The sequence below is a fragment of the Pezoporus flaviventris genome, unplaced genomic scaffold (genome assembly GCF_033815535.1).
Source record: "Pezoporus flaviventris isolate CSIRO_AGI_PZ_B2104156 unplaced genomic scaffold, CSIRO_AGI_Pfla_v1 ptg000069l, whole genome shotgun sequence".
Classification (NCBI taxonomy): Eukaryota; Metazoa; Chordata; class Aves; order Psittaciformes; family Psittacidae; genus Pezoporus; species Pezoporus flaviventris.
In genome coordinates this window covers 510,864-534,159 of record NW_026892617.1, presented here as the reverse complement: position 1 = coordinate 534,159, position 23,296 = coordinate 510,864, and the positions used below count along the sequence as shown (strand labels likewise).

Genomic DNA, 23,296 nt, shown 5'->3' with positions numbered 1-23,296 from the left:
TCCTGCCAGGAACAATAGAGTGGTTTGGATTGGACCTTAAAGCTCCTCCAGCTCCAACCCCTGCCCCGGGCAGGGACCCCTTCCACTAGAGCAGCTTGCTCCAAGCCCCTGTGTCCAACCTGGCCTTGAACACTGCCAGGGATGGGGCAGCCACAGCTTCTCTGGGCACCCTGTGCCAGCGCCTCAGCACCCTCACAGGGAAGAGCTTCTGCCTAAGAGCTCATCTCAGTCTCCCCTCTGGCAGGTTAAAGCCATTCCCCTTGGCCTGTCCCTATAGGCCCTTGCCCAAAGCCCCTCTCCAGGTTTCCTTTGCCATTTAGGCACTGGAGCTGCTCTCAGGTCTCCCCTTAAGGAGCCTTCTCCAGGCTGACCCAGCCCAGCTCTCTCAGCCTGGCTCCAGAGCAGAGCTGCTCCAGCCCTCCCAGCATCTCTGTGGCCTCCTCTGGACTTGCTCCAGTCCAGACTTTTAAAGGGCAAAATCCACTCTATGTGCTGGTTTGTGTAGGTGATCTCAGGATAACCTGCACAGTAACTCTGGTTCCTGAGTTTGTCTTAGAAAGTGAGAAGCAAACAGATCCTGGGGAGTGCTTCAATGGGAAGGGTCTGGGGAGGCTGCACACTGCTTTATCTCAGGATAGGTAATGGTGCTTAGGTGCCTGGATCCATTTGAGATGTAAATGCATCAGCTTGGGCACTGCTGTCAGTGCCCAGGAAGTGGTGTGGAGCCCACTTGGGATGTGGTTTTTGCATTCCATGTGCATCACTCATGGTGCCTGAACTCTTAGCCTGGGGTATCAATGCAGCAGCTCCATCCATCTAGAAGGCATCTTCCAGTTATGTTTGTGTAGTAATCTACCAAGTTTGGGAAGTTTTATTTGGGTAGCAGAGTGCATTTAATTTGGCCGTAAAGCCAGGAAAAAATAGGCTGAAGGGCAGTGTCCTGGGTTCAGCAGTAGCAGTCATTTTTCTCCTCCTTAGTTTAGTTGAATCCTTCTTTTTGACCTATGCTAGGACATTAGGAGTGAAGCCGTGGCTGCACATGCACAACAGGCAGTTACTCCCAAAATGAAGCAATGAGGGATTATCACAAGGACTCTGCCGCCCTGTGGAAGGCGAGTCGGGGGCATCATGGTGGAGCAGAAGGGATAAACCCCGCAGCGAACGCACAGTTGGGTTAGAGACTTTTATTTCATAACTAGCTCGTTCCCCATGTTTCCCTCAACCGGGAATACCGGGAGGGGACCCCCCCTCCCCATCCCGCACAGCCCCGCATCTCCGACGCGCCAGCACGGTGCGCAGGCAGGACCCGTGTCCGCCGGCAGAGGAGGGTGTTGCACCGGGGAACCCGAGCTACCGGTTCACCGAGCCCGCAGCTCCGTTACCGGGGGTCGGGGGCCGGCGCTGGCCGCTGCCCATGCGGTCCAGCCGGTACCGGCTGCGCACCAGGCGGTCCAGCAGCTCGGCGGCGCAGTCGCGCAGCAGCAGCGGGAGCCGGGTCGAGCCGTACCGGTAATAGAGCTCCCGCCGCCGCAGCGCGCCTCCCTTCAGGATCTCCAGCGCGCATTCGGCCCGCGGCGCCGGGGGTACGAGCAGCACGTCCGCGGCGGCCTGCAGCGCGCGGTCTGCGGGAGGGGGGAACGGCAGCATCACCGGGGGGGACCGAAACAGGCACCTCCGGTTCGGGGTTCAGCCCGGGGAGAGAGAACACTGCCACCGAGGGGCCCGTCCCGGTGACGAGAAGCCGGTAAAGAAGGGCTTGTAAACGCTAAACGTGGACCTGTCGGTCTGCGCGTGGAAAACAGTCAATGCGTGAGATTGGGCTCCCCTCCGCTGCCCGGTGCATGCAGAGCTTGCTTTCCCACCCGCTGTTGCATCACTCAATGGCGTTAATGGGAGGTGGGTGGCACGAGGAATAACGGAGTGATTTGAGTTGGAAGGGATCTTAAAGCTCATCCAACTCCAAGCCCCTGCCACAGGCAGAGGCGCCTTCCACTAGAGCAGGCTGCTCCAAGCCCCATTCAACCTGGCCTTGAGCACTTGCACTAACTGAATTGCAGGTTGTAGTAGCGGCTGGCTTTACATAGCATGGGGCAAGAGGCAAAAACCACCAATAAGGGTGGTTTTTGGTGGGAGAGAGGTAGAATCACACACACACCAGGAGCAGCGTGTTTTACTTGCCCTAGAGCAGGCCTAGAGGAGAAGCAGCAGCAGTTAAAGGGGAGAATCAGAAGCAGAGGGAGTTGAAGGGCAGGATGAGAAGCTGAGATGATGCTCAGCACCTGGATCAAACAGCACTGATCTTACCAGTGTCGATGAAGCCAAGGATGCAGAGAGTGATGGAAACATTAATGTTCTGAATGTGGAATTCCTGCCTCAGGGAGCTGAAAAATCCATCCAAGGCAAACTTAGTTGCAGAGTAGGGGACCGTAAAAGGAAACCCGACTTTACCTGGACACAGAGTGAAGGTCTGTTATAGCATGGAAAGCTGCTCTGCCTGAACCTCTCCTTTGTCCTTCATCAGATAAGCTCCCTTTTGGGTAAAATCCAAGACTGTTTTGTATTGAAAGGGACCTCAAAGCTCCTCCAGCTCCAACCCCTGCCACGGGCAGGGACCCCTTCCACTAGAGCAGCTTGCTCCAAGCCCCTGTGTCCAACCTGGCCTTGAACACTGCCAGGGATGGGGCAGCCACAGCTTCTCTGGGCACCCTGTGCCAGCGCCTCAGCACCCTCACAGGGAAGAGCTTCTGCCTAAGAGCTCATCTCAGTCTCCCCTCTGGCAGGTTAAAGCCATTCCCCTTGGCCTGTCCCTACAGGCCCTTGTCCAAAGCCCCTCTCCAGGTTTCCTTTGCCATTTAGGCAGTGGAGCTGCTCTCAGGTCTCCCCTTAAGGAGCCTTCTCCAGGCTGCCCCAGCCCAGCTCTCTGAACCTGGCTCCAGAGCAGAGCTGCTCCAGCCCTCCCAGCATCTCCGTGGCCTCCTCTGAACTCTTTAGAAGCATACTTTACTGTTAGTAAAATGTCACCCTGGCACCTGAACAGCAGCGTTAATTTTCCCACAGGCTTCCAGCTCTTTTAAGGTCTTAAAGCCGAGGCTCATGTCCCTGCTCAGGGTATGAGCGACCGCAGTAACTATGAAACCCTCAGGGGGGAGAGATGGAGCAAAGTTTAAACTCTGGATGCTGAGCTGATCAGAAGACAAACCACCATACGGGCTGGGAGGGGGGACATCTGTTAGTAATTTAGTTTCCTGACTTAACAGAAATCTATTAAACAGAGTCATGTTTTTGTGAATAGAGTCAGTCAACAACTCCCTCCACAAATATTAGCAGGAACTTGACCTACCAAACCAGATGGACACGCAGAGAACTGATGCAGTGCGAAATCACTGGGTTTCCGCTTTCCTCCCCCAAAACTGGGGGTGTTTGAGCTCTGCTGCTCTAATGGCCCTGACAGCAGGATGTGGGATTTAATTACAGGGCTTGTCAAAAAGCACACTGGGGTGATTGGATTGTATCAGAGAACAAATTCCATTGAGAAAATGCAAAATAGATACGGATTTAGGTTGTGTGTGGGGGTGTTTGGGTGTGTTAAGCAGTTATGGCTCCTTTAGAATGCATGGACTCTGTGTGCTATGTGTGAAAATCAGCCCACGGTGTCTTTTGACTGCATCCCGTGTCACCTACCTCGCTTCCCACTTACCTGCCATGGAGGAGACCACCACGATGCTGCCCTCGCTCTCCTTCAGCATGGGCAGGGCTGACACGGTCATTGCCACGTAGCTGAGGAAGTTGATCTCCAGGAGCTTTCGGACGTGCCCAACATCTCCATCGAAATAGCCAAAGTACGACGTGCCCACGTGGTTAAGAATCAGCATGTCCAGGCCTCCTGTGAGCAGAGGAACAGGCATGAGTACTGGGTGGGAAAGGGCTACAACCATAAATCAGAGCCGTTCCTGGGAGCAGAGTAAATGTAATCAAAAGAAATCAGGTTTTTGGGTCAGAGCCGTGGTCTCTCATCTCTAGAGCAGGGGTTTAGCCCAGATGGTGGCTGCTAGTAAATGTTTTATTGTGATTTGGGGTTTTGTTGGTTCAAGACACAAGTGCCGTGGAGCAAGGGAGGTCACCCTGGAGGTGTCTGTGGGCCCGGGGAGGAGGAGTGCTCCACACAGAGCTGAAATACTGCGTTTCCACAGCCGTGACCCATGACCGCAATAGCAGGGCTGCTGTGGGCCTGATGGTTTCAGAACCCAGTGGCTGGGGGTGATGAAATCCAGGGCTGTGGTACTGGAACAGGATGTCACGAGGGCACCGAGCTGAAATTGAGAGTGCAGTTCAGTTTGAGTGATGAAGCCAGGTCTGAAAGGGGCAGAATTAGGGGGAAAAACTCCCTCCTGTCTCACCCTATCTCCATCTCACCCGCTTCTTTTAGCAGGCACATGGCAGAAAGGCACATGTCCAAGGTGAGGTGCAATATTCCGCTGTCAATGAACGTACCCAGTGAGGTCTGTGCCTCCTTCACCACGTGCTCGGCGAAGGCCATGTCCTCCATGGTGCCGCTGATGTACTGTGCTGATGCTGCTCCCAGCTCACGGCACCGCTCCACAACCTGTCACACCAACAGCGTGCATCAGAAACCGCTGCCCTGCCCCAGGGAACCTGGTGTGGTAGCAAAAGAGGGTGTCTGCGTTCCCTGGGATGTGGTTTGGAGTGTTGGGAGCTTCAAAGGGAGCCTGAAAACAGATTCCTTTGGTGAATGCGTTACCCAAGGCAGTCTGGCTCTTTATGGGTGCTGGAATTGCATGTGTGTAGGTGAGCAGGAGATTGTATATCATTGCCATGGAATGAGGGTGTGTGTGTGCTGAGGGAGCCTGTGTGTATGGGCCTATGTGTACATAACTAAGCAAGTTCAAATATCATAGTATGTGCTATGCAGAGTGCATGTATCTGCAGAAGAGGGACTTCTGTGCAGGCAGGAGCCCCAGGCAGCATGAGGATGTGTAGCCATGAATGTGACTGTGCCTATCTGGCCTTTGTGCCATGGCAAGTACATGTGCATATGTTCATGTGTGTACCTGTGATGCAAGACTGGCCTTCACATGTTAGTGTGTGCACTGCCATGAACATGCATGTGAGTGCTCGGCTTGCCATTTACTTTCTGCAGCTTGGTCTCTGTCCGTGCTGTGATCAGAATGTGGGATCCCATCCGTGCCAAGTGATACGCCATCTCCTCTCCAATTCCGGTGCTCGCTCCGGTGACAATCACCCTCTTCCCTTTCAGCATCTCTGCAGACCAAGGCACAGGGATTTAAGTTATCCACATGCTACTTAGAAAAGATATACATTAAAACCTCCCCTACCACCTTTCACAGTAAGTAAACTGGAAGCTCAGTGAGCCTGCGGGTGCAAAGGGTCCAGCACCAGGGCATCTCTTCCATCTGCTGGGAAAGGCAGCTCCTCACTGCCTGCAGTGCCATGGGAACAGCGCCTTTTTCCACAGGTCAGGACACAGCTTATCACCGCCCTGGCTATTTTGTAGTGGAAATCACCCACAAAGTGCATGCTTCAGAACTCAGAATCCAACATTTAAGTCATGGTTGTAAATTCTTCTGCTACACAATGGAAAATAGAGTGTCCAGAGCCCTCTTCTCACACCCGCTGCCTCACCTGCTCCCTCAGGCAGCGTTTCTGCATAGTCCTTGCTCATCTTGATTTAATATCTCTGTTAAAAGAACTTGCCAGTATCAGCCACCACACAAAGGGCTCAGACGTACTTTGGTCCGAGCTCTGTTACAGTTTCTATGCAAAACACTCAAATGTGGCTTTAAACAGTTTTCCTTAAAGACAGATTCGCTTTTAATACTTACCCGGTTTGAAAGTCTCCCTCGCAGAATAAAACCAGAAGGCCAAAACCAGTCCCAAAAAGGGAATGAGAATCTTTTGCAACTGACCCATCCCACTGTGGAGCCAGGAAATAAAGCATGAAGAGAGAAGGGAAGGAAAAGTCCCTCTGCTGAGCTGCTGCAGAGGGAAGCAGCGATGCCAATCCTTTAAAACCTGTTAGTGAAGGAGCTGCAGCTTCCAAAGCACTGGAAAAATCAGAGCTGGCTGGCTGAGGGAAGCAAACCCTTGGGTTTAGGTGGCAGAGCCTCGGCCTACCCGGCGGTGCCGGTTGGGTTCTGCCCGGCTCTTTTCATATTTCCTGTCCTCCGTTAAAATGCAGAATTTTGCACAACACCCTGAAGAGGTGTGTCTTTGCCGAGCAGCATCAAGTTTCACTTGGAGAACATCAGAGGCAGCCCCGGTGCAGGTGGTTAAACAGCGCCTTTTATTCCTGCTGGCATCTCAGCTGGGCGCATGGGAGATGCGGGTCAGGTACCGGCGGCCCCTGTGCTGCAGGGTGACAGCCAGCTCCATCTGCATTAAAGGTCCTGTGCTGTGATCATAGCCTGGTTTGGGTTGGAAAGGTCCTTAGCTCATCCGGTCCCAACCCCTGCCGCGGGCAGGGACCCCTTCCACTGGAGCAGCTTGCTCCAAGCCCCTGTGTCCAACCTGGCCTTGAACACTGCCAGGGATGGGGCAGCCACAGCTTCTCTGGGCACCCTGTGCCAGCGCCTCAGCACCCTCACAGGGAAGAGCTTCTGCTTTATATCCAACCTAAATCTCCCCTGTTTAAGTTTAAACCCATTCCCCATTATCCTGTCACTCCAGTTCCTGATGACGAGTCTCTCTCCAGCATCCTTGTAGCCCCCTTCAGACACTGGAAGCTGCTCTGAGGTCTCCACTCAGCTTCTCTTCTCCGGGCTGAACAGCCCCAATGTTCTCAGCCTGTCTTCATACAGGAGGTGCTCCAGTCCCTGATCGTCCTCGTGGCCTCTGGACTTGCTCCATCAGCTCTGTGTCGTTACGTTGGAGACACCAGAACTGAACACCAGAACACCATTGCTGATCTGCACCCTGAAGCAGCTTTCTGACACCACGATGCTGGGGAATAGGGGCCTAGTAGCGTGTACCATTGCTAAACAGCTCCAAAACCTCTTTGCTGAGACAGATGAGGGAGAAGGGGCTGAGCTGAGCCCATCACCAGGGATGCAGCCACCCCGGTTCTGAAGGGGCCACTGAGGCACAGGGAGGTTTGGAGTGAAACCCTGGCTTCTGATTTCTGCAAAGAAATAAGGGTCTTTGCTGCTGTGGTTCCTGCTTTGAGTTTTGTAAGAGCTTTTGACTTACTCCTAAGTGAATATATTGTGAGGAAACACCACTTAACGTCCACTTGCTCCCTGAGTCTTGGCTGCAGCTCGTTCAATGCCGTCGATCTTATGCAATAGGTGCACATGATGTGCAAGCTTTGGTCTGGTGCTGGGACCTTGATCCTAGAGTACAAGTACCTGCAATGTGCATGGAATGGGGATGCTGCGGTAGATTTGTGTGTTCCTGAAGCTGTCTTGTGAGATTCTCTGCTTTCTTGGCTAGGGGAAAACATGTTTGTTGGGACCAGAGCCTCATCTGCAGTGTAGGGGCTGCACCGTGGTCTGATTTACGTAGGCACAATGCTGCAGTTGTCCCTCTTGGACCCCTCTGCCTGAACCAGCCAGGAGGAATTATTTAAAGACATCTTTTTCCCCTATTGCAGCTTTCAAAGAAAGATGAGTTAAATTAGGAGCTTACCTGGTAGGGCAGTGGGGCTCTCCGGCGTTGCTTCTGCTTTATAGATTATTATTTCCTTTTCTGCCTTTCAACTTCATTCTCAACCGAGAAGCCCTCATCCCAGCTTGGGAAAATACCACCAGTATGGTCGCTCTGCTGCTTCCTCCCTCCCTTTGCTTTGGATTTGGGTTGTGATCATGGGGCAACCATTTCATTCCTTGACGTGAAAAGCAGAGTGCACTTACCTCAGCTGTGATCTTGTCTGTGTTGCCGGCAGGGAGGGAGACCCCTTCCAGGTATTGTTGTTTATTACTGGAGTTGGGATACTGCAGTAAAGCAATAACTGACAACCTTTGTGCACTGTCTGCAAGCACGTGGGGAAGGTATCATGCTCCTTGCTCTGCATCAGCACGGGGAGACGTGGGCCTGGAGGCAGTCTGCTGGGTACGGAGCCAAATGCTTCTCTTGCCTCGATGCTGTGTTGCTTAATGAGACTTGTGGGTTTGGGTTTGGTTTTCGTGCAAGACAAAGTAGCTGATAATGACTGAAATACTGCATGTTTTGGACACACACTTTTTATAGCACCAGCTTTGCGTGTGCCACTTAGGGTGTCTCATGTGGAAATGAAGCGTGGGGATGCTGGCGCGGTCCCCATCGGGGCTGGGGGCCGTGCTGCAGGCTCTGGCCACCCTTGGCTGCTGCGTGGGTTTGCTCTTGGCTGCTGTCGCCCTTGCAGGGTGCTGCTGCTCCTCACTCCCACTCGCAGCTTTTTCTGGGTTTGTTTTGCTTTCTGCAGCGTAAGAGCTTGTTTTTGACTGGTTTTAACCTCCTCCTGGGGGTGGGGAGCGACGGGAGGGAGAGCAGGGCAGGAAGAGGAGACTATGGAGAAGTGTTTTCCCGTCCCAGCTGGTGCTGGCCCTGTGCTGCCAAACCTTAGTGCCTTGGCAGAGAGAGCCCAGTGGCATGTCCGGCTCCAGCCCCGTGTGAGTGGGAGCACTGGGAGCAAGGGGGAGATGCCTGTTGCTTCTGAAACTGCTTTACCCAGATTATGAAGGATGCATCCTCCCCACTGGAAGTCATTTCTGCATCGCTCGCCTGTTTGAAGCGTGTTTCTCAAGGGGGTGATGCTCGGCGTTGCTCCAACCGCTCTGCACAAGGGGGGTTCTTCATTTAGTGCCGCCTGGAGGAAACGCAGAGATGAAGGAAACTTGTCCTGACAGCAAGCTGGCAGAGCACAGGAGGGAGCTGCGGGAGAGCCCCCGCTGTGCCCGCAGCCCTGTGCTGCCTGGAAGGGAGCACGTTCCAGGGCAGGGCTGTGGCTCCAACAGGCTTCTGCACGCCGCTTGGGGACTTGGAGCCCTTGGCAGGGGCTGGGATACCACTTCTGTCGTTCTCTTTTGAGTGATCCTTGTTTCTTTCAACTCACCAAATCCTTGTTAATGCAGAGGATTCCCCCTCCTCCGCTTGCCTTTAGCGTGTAGACATTTAAACAGTATTTTGCTTAGCCAGCTTTCCCAGCATACTTTACCATGAACACCATAATCCCTTTCTTTGCTGTGTGGAGGCCTCAGAGCAGCCTTCTATCTGAAGGGGGCCCACAAGGGTGCCGGAGAGGAGCTCTTCATCAGGGACTGTAGCAATAGGACAAGAGGAAACGGGTTCAAACTTCAGCAGGGGAGATTTAGGTTGGGGATAAGGCAGAAGCTCTTCCCTGTGAGGGTGCTGAGGCGCTGGCACAGGGTGCCCAGAGAAGCTGTGGCTGCCCCATCCCTGGCAGTGCTCAAGGCCAGGTGGGACACAGGGGCTCAGAGCAAGCTGCTCTAGTGGAAGGGGTCCCTGCCCAAGGCAAGGGGTCAGAAGTGGATGAGCTTTCAAATCCCTTCCAACCCAAACCAGGCTGTGATTCTTTACAGGTAGAAGCATCACCGTGATGAAGCGCTGCCCTCGGTTTCACTCGCATTAGGCTGATGTGGATGTCAACATAATGCTGTTGAGCCATGACAGATGTGTGTGTGTTTTGGCACAGCCACGTGCTGCCGTGTCCCGCAGGCGGTGCTGACATCCTGCAAGCACCATCGCTGTCACGGCTGTGCCACTCCTGGAAAACACACTCTCAGGTCCTAGGGTTGATGCCTCTGTGACTGGGTTTGGGTTGACACAACACTGCTTCTTACTGCCGGTGCAGGTGAAGTGCTGTCATGTTCATGTCATTTCTAAGCACTAAATCACTGGGGTTTTCACACCCAGTGTGACCAAATCAGGAATTGCTGCCTTGATGTTTGATTGTTGGTACTGTGGCTGCTTTGGGTCTTGGCCGCTGTCCATGTTCCCAGTCCCCTTGGTGTTGGGTGACAGGCTGATATACTTATCTGGGCCCCTAAATTTAGCTTGGCAGCTCTTGAAATACCCAGGGTGCAAACTGCAAATATCAAGTGAGAGCTCTCCGAAGATATTTGGCTCATGCCTTTGGAGCAATTGGCCTGCGAGGGAGGGCTTGCAGGGTCTTGGGTGGCCTTCAGCTTCAGGTGTTGAAAGCCTGGACAGCAGTTCCAAGCTGAAATAGGATCTTTGAAGAGGTGCTGCAGGATGGGTACAAGTACTCAACAGGTTTCACACCAGCTGCAGTTTCCCTGAGGATTTAATGCACCAGGAAAAGTCACATTTACAGGGTAAACTGGGTTCAGACAAGTCTTAAAGAGAACAAACAGAAATCAACCTCGTGCAAGCTCAGCAATGAAACTCATGCTTTGGGCAACATGGGGCTCTCCTCAAGAGCTAATCCTTCAGGAGTTTGGTTTAACTTAGCTGTAAATACTCCTTATGCTTTATGTAGCTTGCCTGATGCGTCCTTACTAGTACTGACTGTTCATCCGGTTGCTCTCTAGTATATCCCAGTCCTTAAAACTTGTCTTTGTAATTCACACAGGGACTTTTGGAATGACTTTGCCGTGCTCTGTTGTGTGTGGATGCTGTTTGCTGGCTGCATTTGTGCCAGTTGTACTGGCCAGGATTTGGTGGGGGAATAGAGCTGTGAGGGAGGATTGGGAGGTGGAGCTGGGAAACAGGCTGGTTTGGAAAGCTATGCCGTGGTTTAAAGGCAGGGAAGTTTGCTGAAGCCTTTTAATCTAACCCATCTGGCAGGTCTGTCGTTCATCACAGCTGAAGTGGTGTTGAATGGATTACTAAGCCTCCGTGCACCCTGAATTTATCGTTGTGGCTGAAAGATGGTCATTGTGGTAAAATCAGCCATGAATACGTGTCTAAATCACCACTCTGCAGAGAGCCAGGCCTGCCTTACATTAACACAATCCCCTGTGGAACTGGTAACGCATAGGCTTGACCCCTTGGGCTCCCCTTTCAGGGTAATACGTGGGCAGTAACAACCTTTGAACTTGTAGTACTTCAGGAGGCAGGAGATTGGCTTCTGCAGGACACGACTTCCCCAAGGTGGCTCCAGAACTGCCGGTGCAGTGCAGTGATTTAGCTGTCTAATCCCATTAGCTGTCTTAGGAGGAGCTATTTTGATTGCTCCATGAACCTCTTTGCTTTAAGCTCCTAAACCCTGCGACTGGATCGCTGTGAAGAGGGGGTGTGGGCAGCAAGGCACTGGCATGATGAGAGGAGGCCATGTGTGTGCTAGGAATCTTCATAGAATCACAACCTGGATTGGGTTGGAAGGAACCTGAAAGCACATCCAGTTCCAACCCCTGCCACGGGCAGGGACACCTTCCACTAGAGCAGCTTGCTCCAAGCCCCTGTGTCCAACCTGGCCTTGAACACTGCCAGGGATGGGGCAGCCACAGCTTTTCTGCTCCATCTCCTCATCATTTAAATTTCCCTATCCCATGAGGCAGGGTGGGACACCTGGAACTGATACAGAAGTGCTAATCTTGGGACCCAATGTGTGATGAGCAGAGTTTGCAGCTACGTTAGGCAAAGATGTGATTCTGATCTCTGTTTAAGCTATTTGTGAGCTGTTTAGTTCAAGTGTGCTGCTGGGAATTGCAGGTCAGCTTTCCCTGTCCCTGAGGCTGTGCCGCAAACATATAACGTGGAATTGTGGGGGGAGGATGATGGATGCTCAACAGTTTATGGCTTTCTTCAGGCCTGAGTTCTTCCATGTCTTCCCATGAAATTTCCATTGGTATCAATGAGGTGTTGGATTGTTCAGCCTTGCCAGAGACCTAAGGCTTGCTTATGGACTGAAAAGTACTTCTCAAAGGCCATTTTAAAGTGTTTTTTGCATGAAGAAAAGGTGCTTTACACTTGATTGAAAGCTTGAACAGAGTTTTTGTGTGGGATTCCTCCTCCAGTCTTCTGTCCCACTGGCCACTGAGCACATAAAGAGGGATTTTCTGTCACAGGTGTGACTGGCAGGGCTATTTCCCTTCCTTCTATAGCACAGACTCTTTCAGCTCTGGCTCTCTGGGCTAACATTCCATAGTCCCCAATGCCACAGATTCCTATTAAGCTCAGGAAAGGGTTTTAAATAGGTGCAGGTGCTCTCATGAGGCTGGCAGTGCCCTCAAGCTTGGATCTCTGTTTCCACAGCCTCCAGCCTGGCTCTGCCATCATGCCTCTCCATGCCTCAGTTTTTCTGTCACCTCTCTAACAGTGGAAGCTAACATTACTCTGTACAGTGAGGTGGCTGGGGTGTGTGTGTGTGTGTGAGGGATCCTGGGAATGAATGACAGATGAGCTTTAAGGTTTTAAGCTGTGCAGCAGCCATAGCCTGTTAGTGGATTGCTGGGGGATGGACAGGGGTGGGTTCAAACAGTTCTGGGCCATGGCAGAGACAAATGTGTGCCATTAAACCCACATAACCCCATGAAGTACAACCCCGCCTCCAACTTGGGGCATGTTTGTCTCCTAAGGTAAATGCCACCTTCTCCCACTACCCGAGTTGGACTATTTTGTAAGGGGAGCAGCTGCTGGAGGTACAGAAATGCCACCCCATCAGCCCCAGCACAGACTCAGGAGTGGGATTTATTGTGAGGGTGCAGTCACCACCCTCAACTGTTCCCTGGGCACCCTCAGCTACCCCAGCCAAAGAGCCAGAGGTGCCAGTGACATGTATTTGCACATCAGAGATGGCTTTGAGAATAAACACAGCTCGAGAGCATTGGTACCATATAAAATATTTATTGATCTTGCAAAATGTTGTAAAATGCATCTGTAATAAAAATAAGAAACCATGCTGTGCATCTTGCACATGTTTATACCAACAAAAGGTATTGTTTCCCCACTGCTGCACAGCAGCAAATATAACCGTTCACTTCTTCCAAGTCTTGCACTTGCGGTCTCCACCTTCAGCCAACACTTCTCTCTTCTTGCTGGAACCACCACCAGGTACAACGGGACAGCAGAGTCTTGTGCTTGGTTGCTCAGCGGGCACCCCTCCCGTGCAGGGCTCTTAGGAGGCGTGCTGCCTGGTCACCAGGGCCCTCTGCATCACTCCTGGCTTCTTGCTCTTTCCCAAGATCAGATCCTCCTGTTTGTGGGGAAGCGTTTGCTCTTGCCTCGGGGCAGGTCTCTTCTCCTCCTCTAGCCTCCCTTCAGAGGTGAAAGGACTGCACACCGTCTCCACCAGACCAATGACCACCCCAAAGAAAGCCAGCACACTGCCCAGCATGTACAGCTTGACCATCTTCCTGTTGGGCTTCTGGCTCAGCATTTCTTTGGCAAAGGGAATCAGCTCATGCATGGTTTCCATTTTTCTTTATTGCAGTGGGTCTGGAAGATGTCAGGTCTACAAAAGAAGGAGAGGGACATAGTTAAATCCAGCTGCTTTTTCCCTGTAGTGCTCAGAGCTCTCCAAGCAATGCAAGCTCTCCCAAGCTCTGTTTTAAGTTCGGATTTGGGATTTTTCCTAGAGGCTCACTCCAGGAAAACACATCCACCCATGCCCCCCGGCTGGGCAGACCCTTCCCGTCCAGCCAGACCCCCTCGGTTCTTCGCACAGCATCCCCCGGTACCCCACATCTCATCCCAGCGCATCTCCTTACCCAGCGGCGGCAGCTGCGGGGCGGGGAAGGCTGCGGGCTGGCGGGGCTGGCTTCGGCTCGGCTCGGCTCGGCTCGGCTCGGCTCCGCTCGGCAGCTGCTCCCCTCCGCTCCCCGCCGCTGCCTTATATCGCCGCCGGGGCGGGCGGGACCAAGGCGGGGCCCCGGAGGGGGTGGGAGGCGGGGTGCCCCGAGCACGCGGCCAGCACGAGCCGGTTCCCGTCCCCCATCGGCTTGGCAGCTCCCGCCCCTGATCCCGCCAGGCTAAAAAAAAACCTCTCTTTTTTTTTTTTTCCTTTAATTTCCCGTTTTACAAAACTCCCTGGCGCCCTCCCCCCTCCCCCCCCCCCCCCCCCCCCAAGTGTCCGATTCCAGAGCCAGGGATCTTAGGGATGCTCTTCCACGCTGCTCCTGTAAGAAACGCTGAATGTGTTATAGGAGCTTTGCGGAGCTGGTGCTCAGGGGTGAGAGTCTGCGAACACAGCGTGTAAAATACGTGAGTGCCTGAGTCTAGGGCTTGGATTTGCTCATGGCTTGGTGTAAGGTTTGGGTTGGTGCACAGTGTGCTCCAGCACAGCAGGGAAGTGGGTAAAAACGTGCCCTGGTGAAGCATAACAGAGGTATTGCCCGGTGAGGTACCCGAGTGATTACCCTAGAGAGGGCATGAGCAAAGGCATTGCTCAGGACAAGGTGCAAAAATGTTTGTTAAAGGTTTCTATGGGTTCATGGCAAGGAGAACTGTTAGAAATGGGTAGGCACAATGTGTGACAGCACCTTGATGTCTCAGAAATAAAAGAGTAGCTGGGAATTCATAGAATCAGGTTTGTGTTGGAAGGGACCTTAAAGCTCACCCAGTCCCAACCCCTGCCACGGGCAGAGACACCTTCCTCTAGAGCAGCTTGCTCCAAGCCCCATCCAGCTTGGCCTTGAGCACTGCCAGGGATGGGGCATCCAATTCCTAAGCTAGTGAAAGTTACAGGCAACTTGTTAAAACCCTGCTTTTCACTTTTCCTGCATTTGATGGGGAAACTCTGTAACCCCCCGCTGTGTCACTCCTTGTGATTCATCTAAAGGATGGAGTAGTTCCATTTTGGGGAAAAACCGAAGGCTGCACTATCACATTTTTTCCCTGGCGTGCTGCCGGAGCTCCTTGCATCACTAGCACACTGCAGGTTGCATCATCTGCTCCCACCCGTGGCTCCATCCATGCACATGAACTGCTCTGGCTGGAAGAACCAGAATGCATATGGAAGTTACTAAAGCCACAAAGAAGTTGCTGAGATTTACAGCTTCTGGTTTTGCAGGGCAGATGATGGCATCTGGAAAGATTTCTCATCTGATCTGTAATGGTTGAGATGATGGGAATTGCTCTGCCAGGGTAGTGTATAGTATATAGTGGTGAGTTGATACAGTATCAGCACTTGAAAGAGTGGTGGGTATATAACAGAATCACGGAGTGGTTTGTGTTTGAAGGGACCTTAAAGCTCACGCAGTTCCAGCCCCCTGCCACGAGCAGGGACACCTTCCACTAGAGCAGCTTGCTCCAAGCCGCATCCAACCTGGCTCTGTGTGGAAAGAGGTGAAGCTCAGTGGGAGCCTTCCCACTGTAAAGGAGGCTGCTGGTGGCTCCTCAGGCTGGATCTCCTGGAGGGGCATCCAGGGCTGTTTGTAACCCCTGATGTGGTGCAGCCTGAAGCAAGCTGGAGCTGAAGGGAAAGGGGCAGAGGAGGGCTCTGAGGAACTGCTGCATCCCTTTTTCCTTGTGCTGGAGGATCTGCACACCTTTCCTTTCCGAAGGACTGCCCTGCGGGGTTGATCCTACCCAAGTTCTGCCCTAAACCCCTCAGAAGGGTTGAACTAGATGATCTTTAAGGCCCCTTCCAACCCACAATGTTCTCTGCAATTAAGTGATTCTGGGATGAGTCACCCCTCGCTCCTCACATCCCGCACGTCCGTCCATCTTCCCCTACCCCCCCCCGCAGCACATGTGCTGCCCGGGAGATCATTGCAGAGCAGGCAGAGAAAGGCTGCTGCTGACAGCTCGGGCTTTTGAATGTGCTTAGGAAACTGATTGCAAGAGTGGCTGTAAAAGTTGCTAAAGACTCGTCTGTCCCACCTCAGTGTCTGGGTTTGGGTTTTTTCTACGTTAAATAAAAGGTCCTTATCTTCTCTGCCAACTTGGCAGCAGAGGTTGCAGCTGATTCCTGCATTCAGACTGTGTTTTCTCTTTTGCAAGGCTCTGAAAACCGACCACTGCAGGAAAGCTAGCTGGAGCAGACAGCAATTAGACAGGAGAAGTTCTGGGTCACCATCCCTGCCGGCAGGGTTGGCTGCATGACCAGGCTGCCAGCAATTTGGGGTGTTAAGATGGGCTGTAACCTCACAAGGATGAGCGGTGCTGAGCTGTTGGGGCCCTGCACAAACAGCAGAGAGCAGAGCACAGCCCCAGAAACAAAGGTCAGTGGGAAGTGTTGGAATCGTGACGTTTTGCCTAAAAAAAGGTTGTTGATGGTGGTTTTTCTGGGTTGTTTTTTTTGGGTTTTGTCTTGCCTTTTTTAACCCTCCTAAACCTTACATTTGAAGGTCTTTTTTCCAACCTGAAGGCTGGGAAAGGTACATTTTACTCATTAAATACCAATGGAGATGCCCATGCAAACCCCCAGTGCAAAGATGTGGAGCCATGGGATGAGCACAGAGATGATGCTGAGGGTTACCCAAGCGGCTGATAGTCATCTATGGCAAACACCTCTTACAGCAGCACTCAGATTGTGGTGATTTAATTAAATAACATTTAATTTTGTTTCAAATTTGAGTACCAAAGTCTGTGCAAGTTCCTTGTGTGGACATTTAAATTGGATTAAGAGTGGATAAAAGGATTAATGATTAACACTAAATTAGACTAATTTTAGCTGTTCCTAATCTTATTTAGGAGAGTCTGCACAAGGAGGTTGTCAGGTTTAATTGCAACTTTGATTAAACCCGGCTTTGTAGCTGGGATTGCTGCTGGAGTCGGACGTCATGTGGAAGCAGAGCTCTGCCTCAATTTGCCAAGCAGCGTAAGCACCTCAGGCTTAACCTGAATATCACGGGCCTGGGGAAGGCCGGGATGTGTGTCCCCTTGGAGCGGCTCAGGGAGATGATGCTCTGCATCCCGCCTCCGGCTTTGGAGGCTGCAGGTGAAGCCACGCTGCAGCTCTGCCCATAGGAACCCACATTTAACTCTCCTGCTGGGGTGGATCGTCTTGCACAGGGATAACCTTGGAATGGGAGCACTGGGAGCTCTGCCCTTTGCAGGGAGCGTTTCCAGCACTGCAGAAGGGCTGGTGAGGGCTCGGCTCTGATTTCAGCTGTGTTCCTTGGCAGGGGCACAGCTCTGTGATGGCAGATGCCTGCCCTGGGCAGGTGCTGGGCACGCTGCGGGTGCGTGATGGAAGCTCCAGGGGAGAGCTGATGGGAGGCAACCATGGTGTGAGGATGACACTTGAGTAGGCCCCCACTTGGAGCACTGTATGCAGTTCTGGTGTCCCAGCATAAGAACATGGAGCTGTTGGAGCAAGTCCAGAGGAGGCCACGAGGGTGATCAGGGGCTGGAGCACCTCCCATACAAAGACAGGCTGCGAACACTGGGGCTGTTCAGGCTGGAGAAGAGAAGCTGCATGGAGACTTCTGTAATGCTTTTGTGCAGAGTTGTGAGTCTGGGGGCCCATCCTGCCCTTGCTGGGAGGCTGCCACGTACCAGGTGGCAGCTTGGCCTCCATGGCCACCGGAGATCCTGTTCCATTAGCCCAGGCTGTGGCTTTGGGTTTTGCAGAGGTACTTGAGCCAAAAGACTGAGCTGACCTCTGCCTCTTGGTGACAGCTCTCAAAACGTGGCACAGCATCACCTTGGTGGGAGCGCTGCTCAGGTGTGAAGATGTGCTGCCTCATCTTCCACAGCCGTGTGTGGACAAGGGTCAGGGCCTGCTGGACTTTGTCTGTGACAAGCATGAGCTCTGTGATGTGGTCTGGGACGAGGGGCTGTGCTCCCTGCTCCAGCCTGGGGACGGGAGCCAAGATGGGGCAAACCACTTGTACTTTGCCCCGGCAGGATGGAGCCACACGTGCTGCAAGCCCTGTGTTTTAATTCTAGCAGGTAGGGCAAGGAGCAAGCTGCATCAGGAGCAGAAAGCAGTGTGACTTCCATTGCACTTGCGGTGTTAAGGAGCATACCTGGCCTAAAGGAAGCTCCTAAGTACCCAGGAGGACAAATAATGCAGGTCCTGTGCTGGGGAGGACCAGTCACCCCTGAGGCCTCTGTGTGTAGGGTTTTCAGGATGAGAGTTGGAATTTCATTTGGAATTCCTGAAATGCTTTTAGGAGAAAACATGGCAATTAGCAAACACAGTATTTTAAGTCGTGGGCTGGAGTGGGGAGGTGGCTTTGCTGGTCAGCTTTTACTTAAAATGGGAAAGGAGAAGATTGGCTGGAAGGAAACATGCTTTCATTCCTGAAATCAGGAATAAAAGTTACAACATGGGACAGCATTTCTTACCCCTGACTTATTCCCATGCAGCTTAAGTGCTTCCAGCTCCAGGTCTCATATTGCCTTCCAGGTTTTTGCCCCTTATGTTTCCACAACAAGGTGCACATAGGCTGTCCCTGGCCTAAGGATGGAGAGCATTGGGGTTTCATCCCAGCTATACAATTGTACTCATTTAGCATCCTTTTTCCTTAATGGAGGTTTTGTGTTTCAAGAGATTAAGTGTTCTTGCACTCAGTGCCCTGCTCCTGATTTCCACTTCGCTTTGTGTTCCTCTGAGCTCTGGGGAGAGAAGGTAAAAGCTGATTGAACAGCATCACTGCAGCCTGGTCAGTGCTGATTAACTGGTGTCACACCTCAAGAGCTACATGGAAAGCTGCTGCATGAGGAAGGTGTCCTTGGAAAGAGGTAAAGTGCTCCTGAGCCTTTAATCCAAACAAAGCAAATGTCAGATCAGAGGAAGTAAAACAAAGCCACTCACACAGGAGTCACATCCTGTTCAACTCTGGCTGCTCTCACTGGAGCAGGATTGTTTCCCAGTTCATGTCCCAGCTCCCACTGGGAGCTGCCCAAGGCTGATGAACTCTCAGTTCTTCCTCCACCACATGCATCCCGCTCCATCAGAAACCTCAGAGCCTAGGAAGAGTGCAGGGAACCTGACCTCACGTGGCAGCAGGGCTCCAGCAGCCTTCCTAGAGAAGGAGCCTGGTGATAAAAGCAGAGGCTTGGCAGGTATTAGTGTTGAAGAGCATGAGCTTGTGACAGTGAGTGACACACGTGCCTCAGCTGGCAGGGATGTTCCGTGCCCCTCCTTTTTAGGGGGAGATAAGCTTTTAAACAGCTTGAACTCTTCTAACGTCCATTGCTCTGGGTCCAGGATTGCATGATGTGGAGCTTTTCTGCCTCTGAAGAGCACCTCTGGGACAGAGAAGCTGCTGAGCAGAGACCTTGCATGCACCACAGAGCATGAGCTCAAATGATGATGCCCATATGAACATCACTGAGTGTGATGCGGTGTTGTAGTGTGGAGCAGGAGCAGGTTGTGCATCCCATCCTGGAGAAGGTGCTTCCAGCAGAGTCCTGTCCCCTAACACATTGCTAGGGCAGGGAATGTCCGGTGACCCAGAGCACCATTTCCTGCAGGAGCTGGTTGGTTTTGTTTTCCAGGGAATACCTTACCCAGGGCTCTGCCCCAGCTCAGCACAGGTTGGTGTAGGTTAGCTTCAGGCTAAACTGCAAAGGCACTGGAAGTCCTGAGAGCATCTTTCTTGTCCCTGCCCCTGATCACAGAGGATTGCTCCAGCAGTTTTTGTAGTGCTTTTTTACCATTCTGTCTCCTCTGTATTTAGCCAGCCCTGCTGCCTTGATGTGCCTCCATCTGTAACACAGCCTCACTCCCTGGAACCCAGGACTGCGTTGTACAGGGTGAAACAGGCAGAGTACAGCCCGGAGCAGCATTTGAGCTCCCGTGTCCTCTTGGGACACAGAACTGTGCCTGGGACCCCCTGTCCCTGAGCACCCAGCTGATCACAGCTGCTTTTTTGCCTTCATGCTGTATTGATTTGCAGTAGATGCTCTGTAAATGAGACTGTTCCTTGCTTTTGGTCTTGTTTCAACTTGCAGAGCCTGGAATCCCGGGTGATGTTTTACCTGCTTTGGCAAGTCCCAGGGCCCAGGCTGGAGGAGGAAAGGCTGAATTGAGTTCTTTTGGATAATTCATTGAAGCAGCTTGCGTTTGAGGTAGGATTTTCCAGTCCTGTTTGTGTGACAGAGCTGCTTTACAGTAATTCAGGGTGGAGCATCACCATTTCAGAGCATTGATGCTCAGCATTGCTGGCTCTGGCAGGAGCTGGTTGTGCATCAGTAGGTGGCATTTACAGTCTCTCCAAGAGGAGACTCAACCTCCTGGTTTGCCTACCAGTGGTTTAGGGGCTGGTTTTAAACCAGGTAGAACATGCAGCGGCCATTTAGCCAAGGTTTGCAAGAGTGCCATGTCCAGCAAGCATCACTTTGCCTCCTGTAGCGTGGTCCCCCCACCAGAGGAGGGATTTAGGGAGTTTGATGTGATTTCTCACACTTCAGGCTGCTGACAGTTTCAATGTGCTTGGGTCTGCTCACCACCAGCCTGTGGGAATGGTGCGGGCACCCCACAGCCCATCTTATGTCGCCGTTTCTCTGTAAAACATCGCAGTGTTTCTTCCTGCTTCTTTTCCTGCTGCCGGCTAAGACGGGGAGGAGACATCCTGGCTGCAGGAGGAATGTGGTGTTACCGCATTGCTGAGCAGTAACGGGTGAGGGCAGGCGCACCCAGCGCTGGGGCACACCTCGGTGGAAGCCAAGCCCGTGTTTCAGGCACTGTAGCCTGAGGGGCTGCTTTTTCCCCCAGCTCTGCGAGCTGAGCTCCTCATCCTCAGCGTGAGGACGGGCAGGGAGCTTAACACACACCAGCAAAGCAGCAGGAGCAAAGATCCGGAGTCACTTGATGTGATTTGTGGGGTCATTTCAGTAAAGTGAATGGAACAGGCTTGTTCTGAGGAGGAAAAGCTGCGTTCTAGCTGAGACGCAGCACATGAGCAGTGCCCGGGAGCGCTGGGAGAGGGGATGTATGTGTGCTCCATGTGTGAGCTGCAGCTCAGCGCTGACGGAGCAGTCACCGGTTTGAACAGTCTTGTTAAAATTTTACTTGGATGGCACTGTAAAAGCAAATAAACTGATGATACTGTTTCTATTAATACTCACGTAAAGCAACAGTGACCACTGAAATGTGTCAAGTGCAAGAGAGCTCTGAATTAGGTCCAAAGTAGGGGATGTGGGCTCCTTGTCAGCGAGGTGCCCAAACAAGAGCTGTGTTTCTTAATAAACGTGACTTTTTGACTCTTTTCACAGCAGGTGAGGTCGCAGGACTGTGTTTTGTAGGTAACGCTCAAGCTCATCTTAAGTCATTTTGTGTCTTGAGAAGTTCCAGCGCTGCAGACAGGAGACTGGGTCTGTGCTCGAGGTCGCCTTCAGCCTGAAGTCTGATGCGTGAATAGACAGTGAGGTTATAACTCACGTGGACATCCCAAATGAGGCTTTAAATGATGAAATTGAGGTGCTGATGGCAGCACTGCTGTTGCCACCGTGATGCTAAGCACGACACGAAAACCTGTCTGAGAGGGTGGGTGCACCTTTGGGGGCATCACTTGGTGCCAAGGTGTGCGGCAGCTCTGGAGGGAGCTGGTTTCAAGCTGCCTTGGTGATGTCCCAGTGGTGGGAGATCACACGAGTCCCAGGTGGGTCGGCTACAGATGGGCTTTCACTTGCTGGTTACCTGCTGTCGTCATCCTCATGCGAAGTGATTTATGCCTGCGGCCACGCGCCCCGTCTGGGAGCTGTCAGGAGTTATACAGTAACTGGGTGTGTGTGTCTGAGGATCCCTGAATCACTCCCTTTATCATCACTGCACCCACAGGCACCTTCTCTCCCAGGTGAGGCAGCTGCTGATTAAAAGCCAGGAGAGGAGCCAGCACTCAGAGGGCTGCTGTGGTTGCAGGAAGGGCAGAGAGCCCTCGCTGTGAGCCAGGGACGCCGTGGGGACCGGCGCTGGTGCTGCTGCTCACGCAGGGAGGAGGGCAGGTGAGGTTTCTGGCTCCCGGGATGTGCTGGAGCTGTTCCTCCTCTGGGCTCTCCTGCAGGACGCACTTTGTAATGGGTTTTATGGGTTTCTTCTTTCTGTAGAAGGAGCCTTTGGGCCGTGGCGTGCGCTGGCAGGTTTTGATCTGGAATCGATTCTCTGGAAGTGAATAGATTCTGGAAGTACAGGGCCAAGTGGGATCGGAGAACAGAAAGTGTGGTGTGCCTGGGAAGAGGGGGTTATATGGGGGGTGTGTGTGTCTGTGTGTGTATGCTGGTGTGTGCATGCTGCTTAGGGCACTGTTTCTAGCCATACACTGGGACCTGGCATCAGCGCCAGCTCCCTGCCCATGCGGATCGTGGTGCTGGGGTTGTGGCTTTTTGATGTCCCTGGGGAGCCGGGCAGTCAGCAATTACAGCTCTGCTGGGAGCTGGTACCTGTGGTTCACCTCGGCAATAACATAAAGATCCAAAGACAGCGTTTGGGAAGAGGAAGATCTCTTACAGACTTTAGGAGAATCTTGTGCACGCTCCCTGAGTCAGATGATAAGCTGGGATTCTTTGTGCGTCAAAAAATACAATCTGAGTGTCTGATTTTCCTCTTTGTTTTTCGTTTTTCACCCATGTTATTCTCTTGTGGATCAATTAATATTATTTCCCTGTAAACTGAGAAGGAGCGGGAAGGACCTGGACTGAGATTGGCCTTTTCTGCTCCTTTTTGCTCATGCTGCACATTCTTCCCTAGGTGTGTCCTTGGTGGAATGGAATCTCGCTGCCAGCTTTGGCCATGGGCATTATTTGTCCTCCTGGGTAAGGCTTACCAGGTAGTGCTTCTAGAAGGATATGGGGAAAGCTGACTAAATAGAAACGCTGCTAATGTAAGCTTTGTGTTAGTAGGAGTATTCTGGCAGCAGGTGGGAGACTGGTATTTGCTAATAGTGCTGGTAACAGCCTGCTTTCTGTCTGTAGGGCTGGCTATATAGGGAAACAGGGGACACCAGCCAGGACTGTTCAGTGTGATGGGCAGGGAACTGAGCATCCCAGCAACACTGGGGGCATGGCAAAGAAGTGTTCAGAAATAACCGTTAGTACAAAGCCCTTTAAAGAGTGCCTTTTTCATATTAAAACTAAAGGTAGCTCAGGGACAAAATACCTTTGTCCTGTCTGCATTTTGTAGCTTTGTCCCAGGCATGACCTGGTAGTTGGTGTGTTGTAGGACCAGCAGACGTGCTGGTTGATGTCTCTGCCACCTTGGCTCAGCCCTGTGTCCTGTTTTCCTGCTGCTGCAGCAGCCCCATGGGTGCTGAGAGCACAGGAAGCCTGCTCCCATGGTGCCTGCTACCCCCCCGCCGGAGACCTCCTCCTGGGACGAGCCCACCTCCTGAGAGCATCCTCCACATGTGGCCTCTCCAAGCCTGAGACGTACTGCACACCCCATGGAGAGGTACGTTCACCTCCTTCCTCCATGCTCCTCAACCTTGCATCGGGATGCCAATGGCTTTACCCGTCCTGTCCTTCCTGC

The 23,296-nt window shown here is 52.5% G+C and overlaps 3 protein-coding genes across 5 annotated transcripts in view; 1 reads left to right on the top strand and 2 right to left on the bottom strand.

Moving 5' to 3' along the window:
- Positions 1-1,256: 1,256 nt before the first annotated feature.
- On the bottom strand, positions 1,257-6,325 carry LOC133278839 (11-beta-hydroxysteroid dehydrogenase 1-like). The gene is made up of 6 exons (XM_061471997.1): positions 5,862-6,325; positions 5,150-5,280; positions 4,492-4,603; positions 3,698-3,883; positions 2,305-2,448; positions 1,257-1,622 (listed from the first exon to the last, which is right to left on the bottom strand). The coding sequence occupies exons 1-6, from the start codon at positions 5,947-5,949 to the stop codon at positions 1,351-1,353; spliced, it is 933 nt and encodes a 310-aa protein (XP_061327981.1). The 5' UTR covers positions 5,950-6,325; the 3' UTR covers positions 1,257-1,350.
- Positions 6,326-12,767: 6,442 nt separating this feature from the next.
- On the bottom strand, positions 12,768-13,753 carry G0S2 (G0/G1 switch 2). The gene is made up of 2 exons (XM_061471996.1): positions 13,647-13,753; positions 12,768-13,390 (listed from the first exon to the last, which is right to left on the bottom strand). Exon 2 carries the CDS (start codon positions 13,352-13,354, stop codon positions 13,055-13,057), a length of 300 nt encoding a protein of 99 aa, XP_061327980.1. The 5' UTR covers positions 13,355-13,390; positions 13,647-13,753; the 3' UTR covers positions 12,768-13,054.
- A 4,030-nt stretch (positions 13,754-17,783) lies between these two features.
- The window catches only part of LAMB3 (laminin subunit beta 3), a 28,955-nt gene continuing 23,442 nt past the window's right edge, over positions 17,784-23,296 (top strand). Inside the window, exons 1-4 of one of the 3 annotated variants that reach the window (XM_061471824.1) lie at positions 19,807-19,902; positions 21,614-21,777; positions 22,520-22,584; positions 23,064-23,218. In XM_061471824.1, coding sequence (XP_061327808.1) covers positions 22,536-22,584; positions 23,064-23,218 — 204 coding nt within the window. In that variant the 5' untranslated portion in view covers positions 19,807-19,902; positions 21,614-21,777; positions 22,520-22,535. Of the gene's footprint in view, positions 17,900-19,806; positions 19,903-21,522; positions 21,778-22,519; positions 22,585-23,063; positions 23,219-23,296 lie in introns of those variants that run through there. The other 2 variants (XM_061471825.1, XM_061471823.1) reach the window with 2 other exon arrangements.

Bases quoted from the DNA above. Each gene is read 5' to 3' on its own strand.
- G0S2 (XM_061471996.1), bottom strand. From the start codon at position 13,354: ATGGAAACCATGCATGAGCTGATTCCCTTTGCCAAAGAAATGCTGAGC.
- LOC133278839 (XM_061471997.1), bottom strand. From the start codon at position 5,949: ATGGGTCAGTTGCAAAAGATTCTCATTCCCTTTTTGGGACTGGTTTTG. The intron at 5,281-5,861 runs GTAAGTATTAAA...CTTGGTCTGCAG, and splicing joins GAGGGAGACTTTCAAACCGG to AGATGCTGAAAGGGAAGAGG. The intron at 1,623-2,304 runs GTAAGATCAGTG...CCCCTCCCGCAG, and splicing joins CCTTGGCTTCATCGACACTG to ACCGCGCGCTGCAGGCCGCC.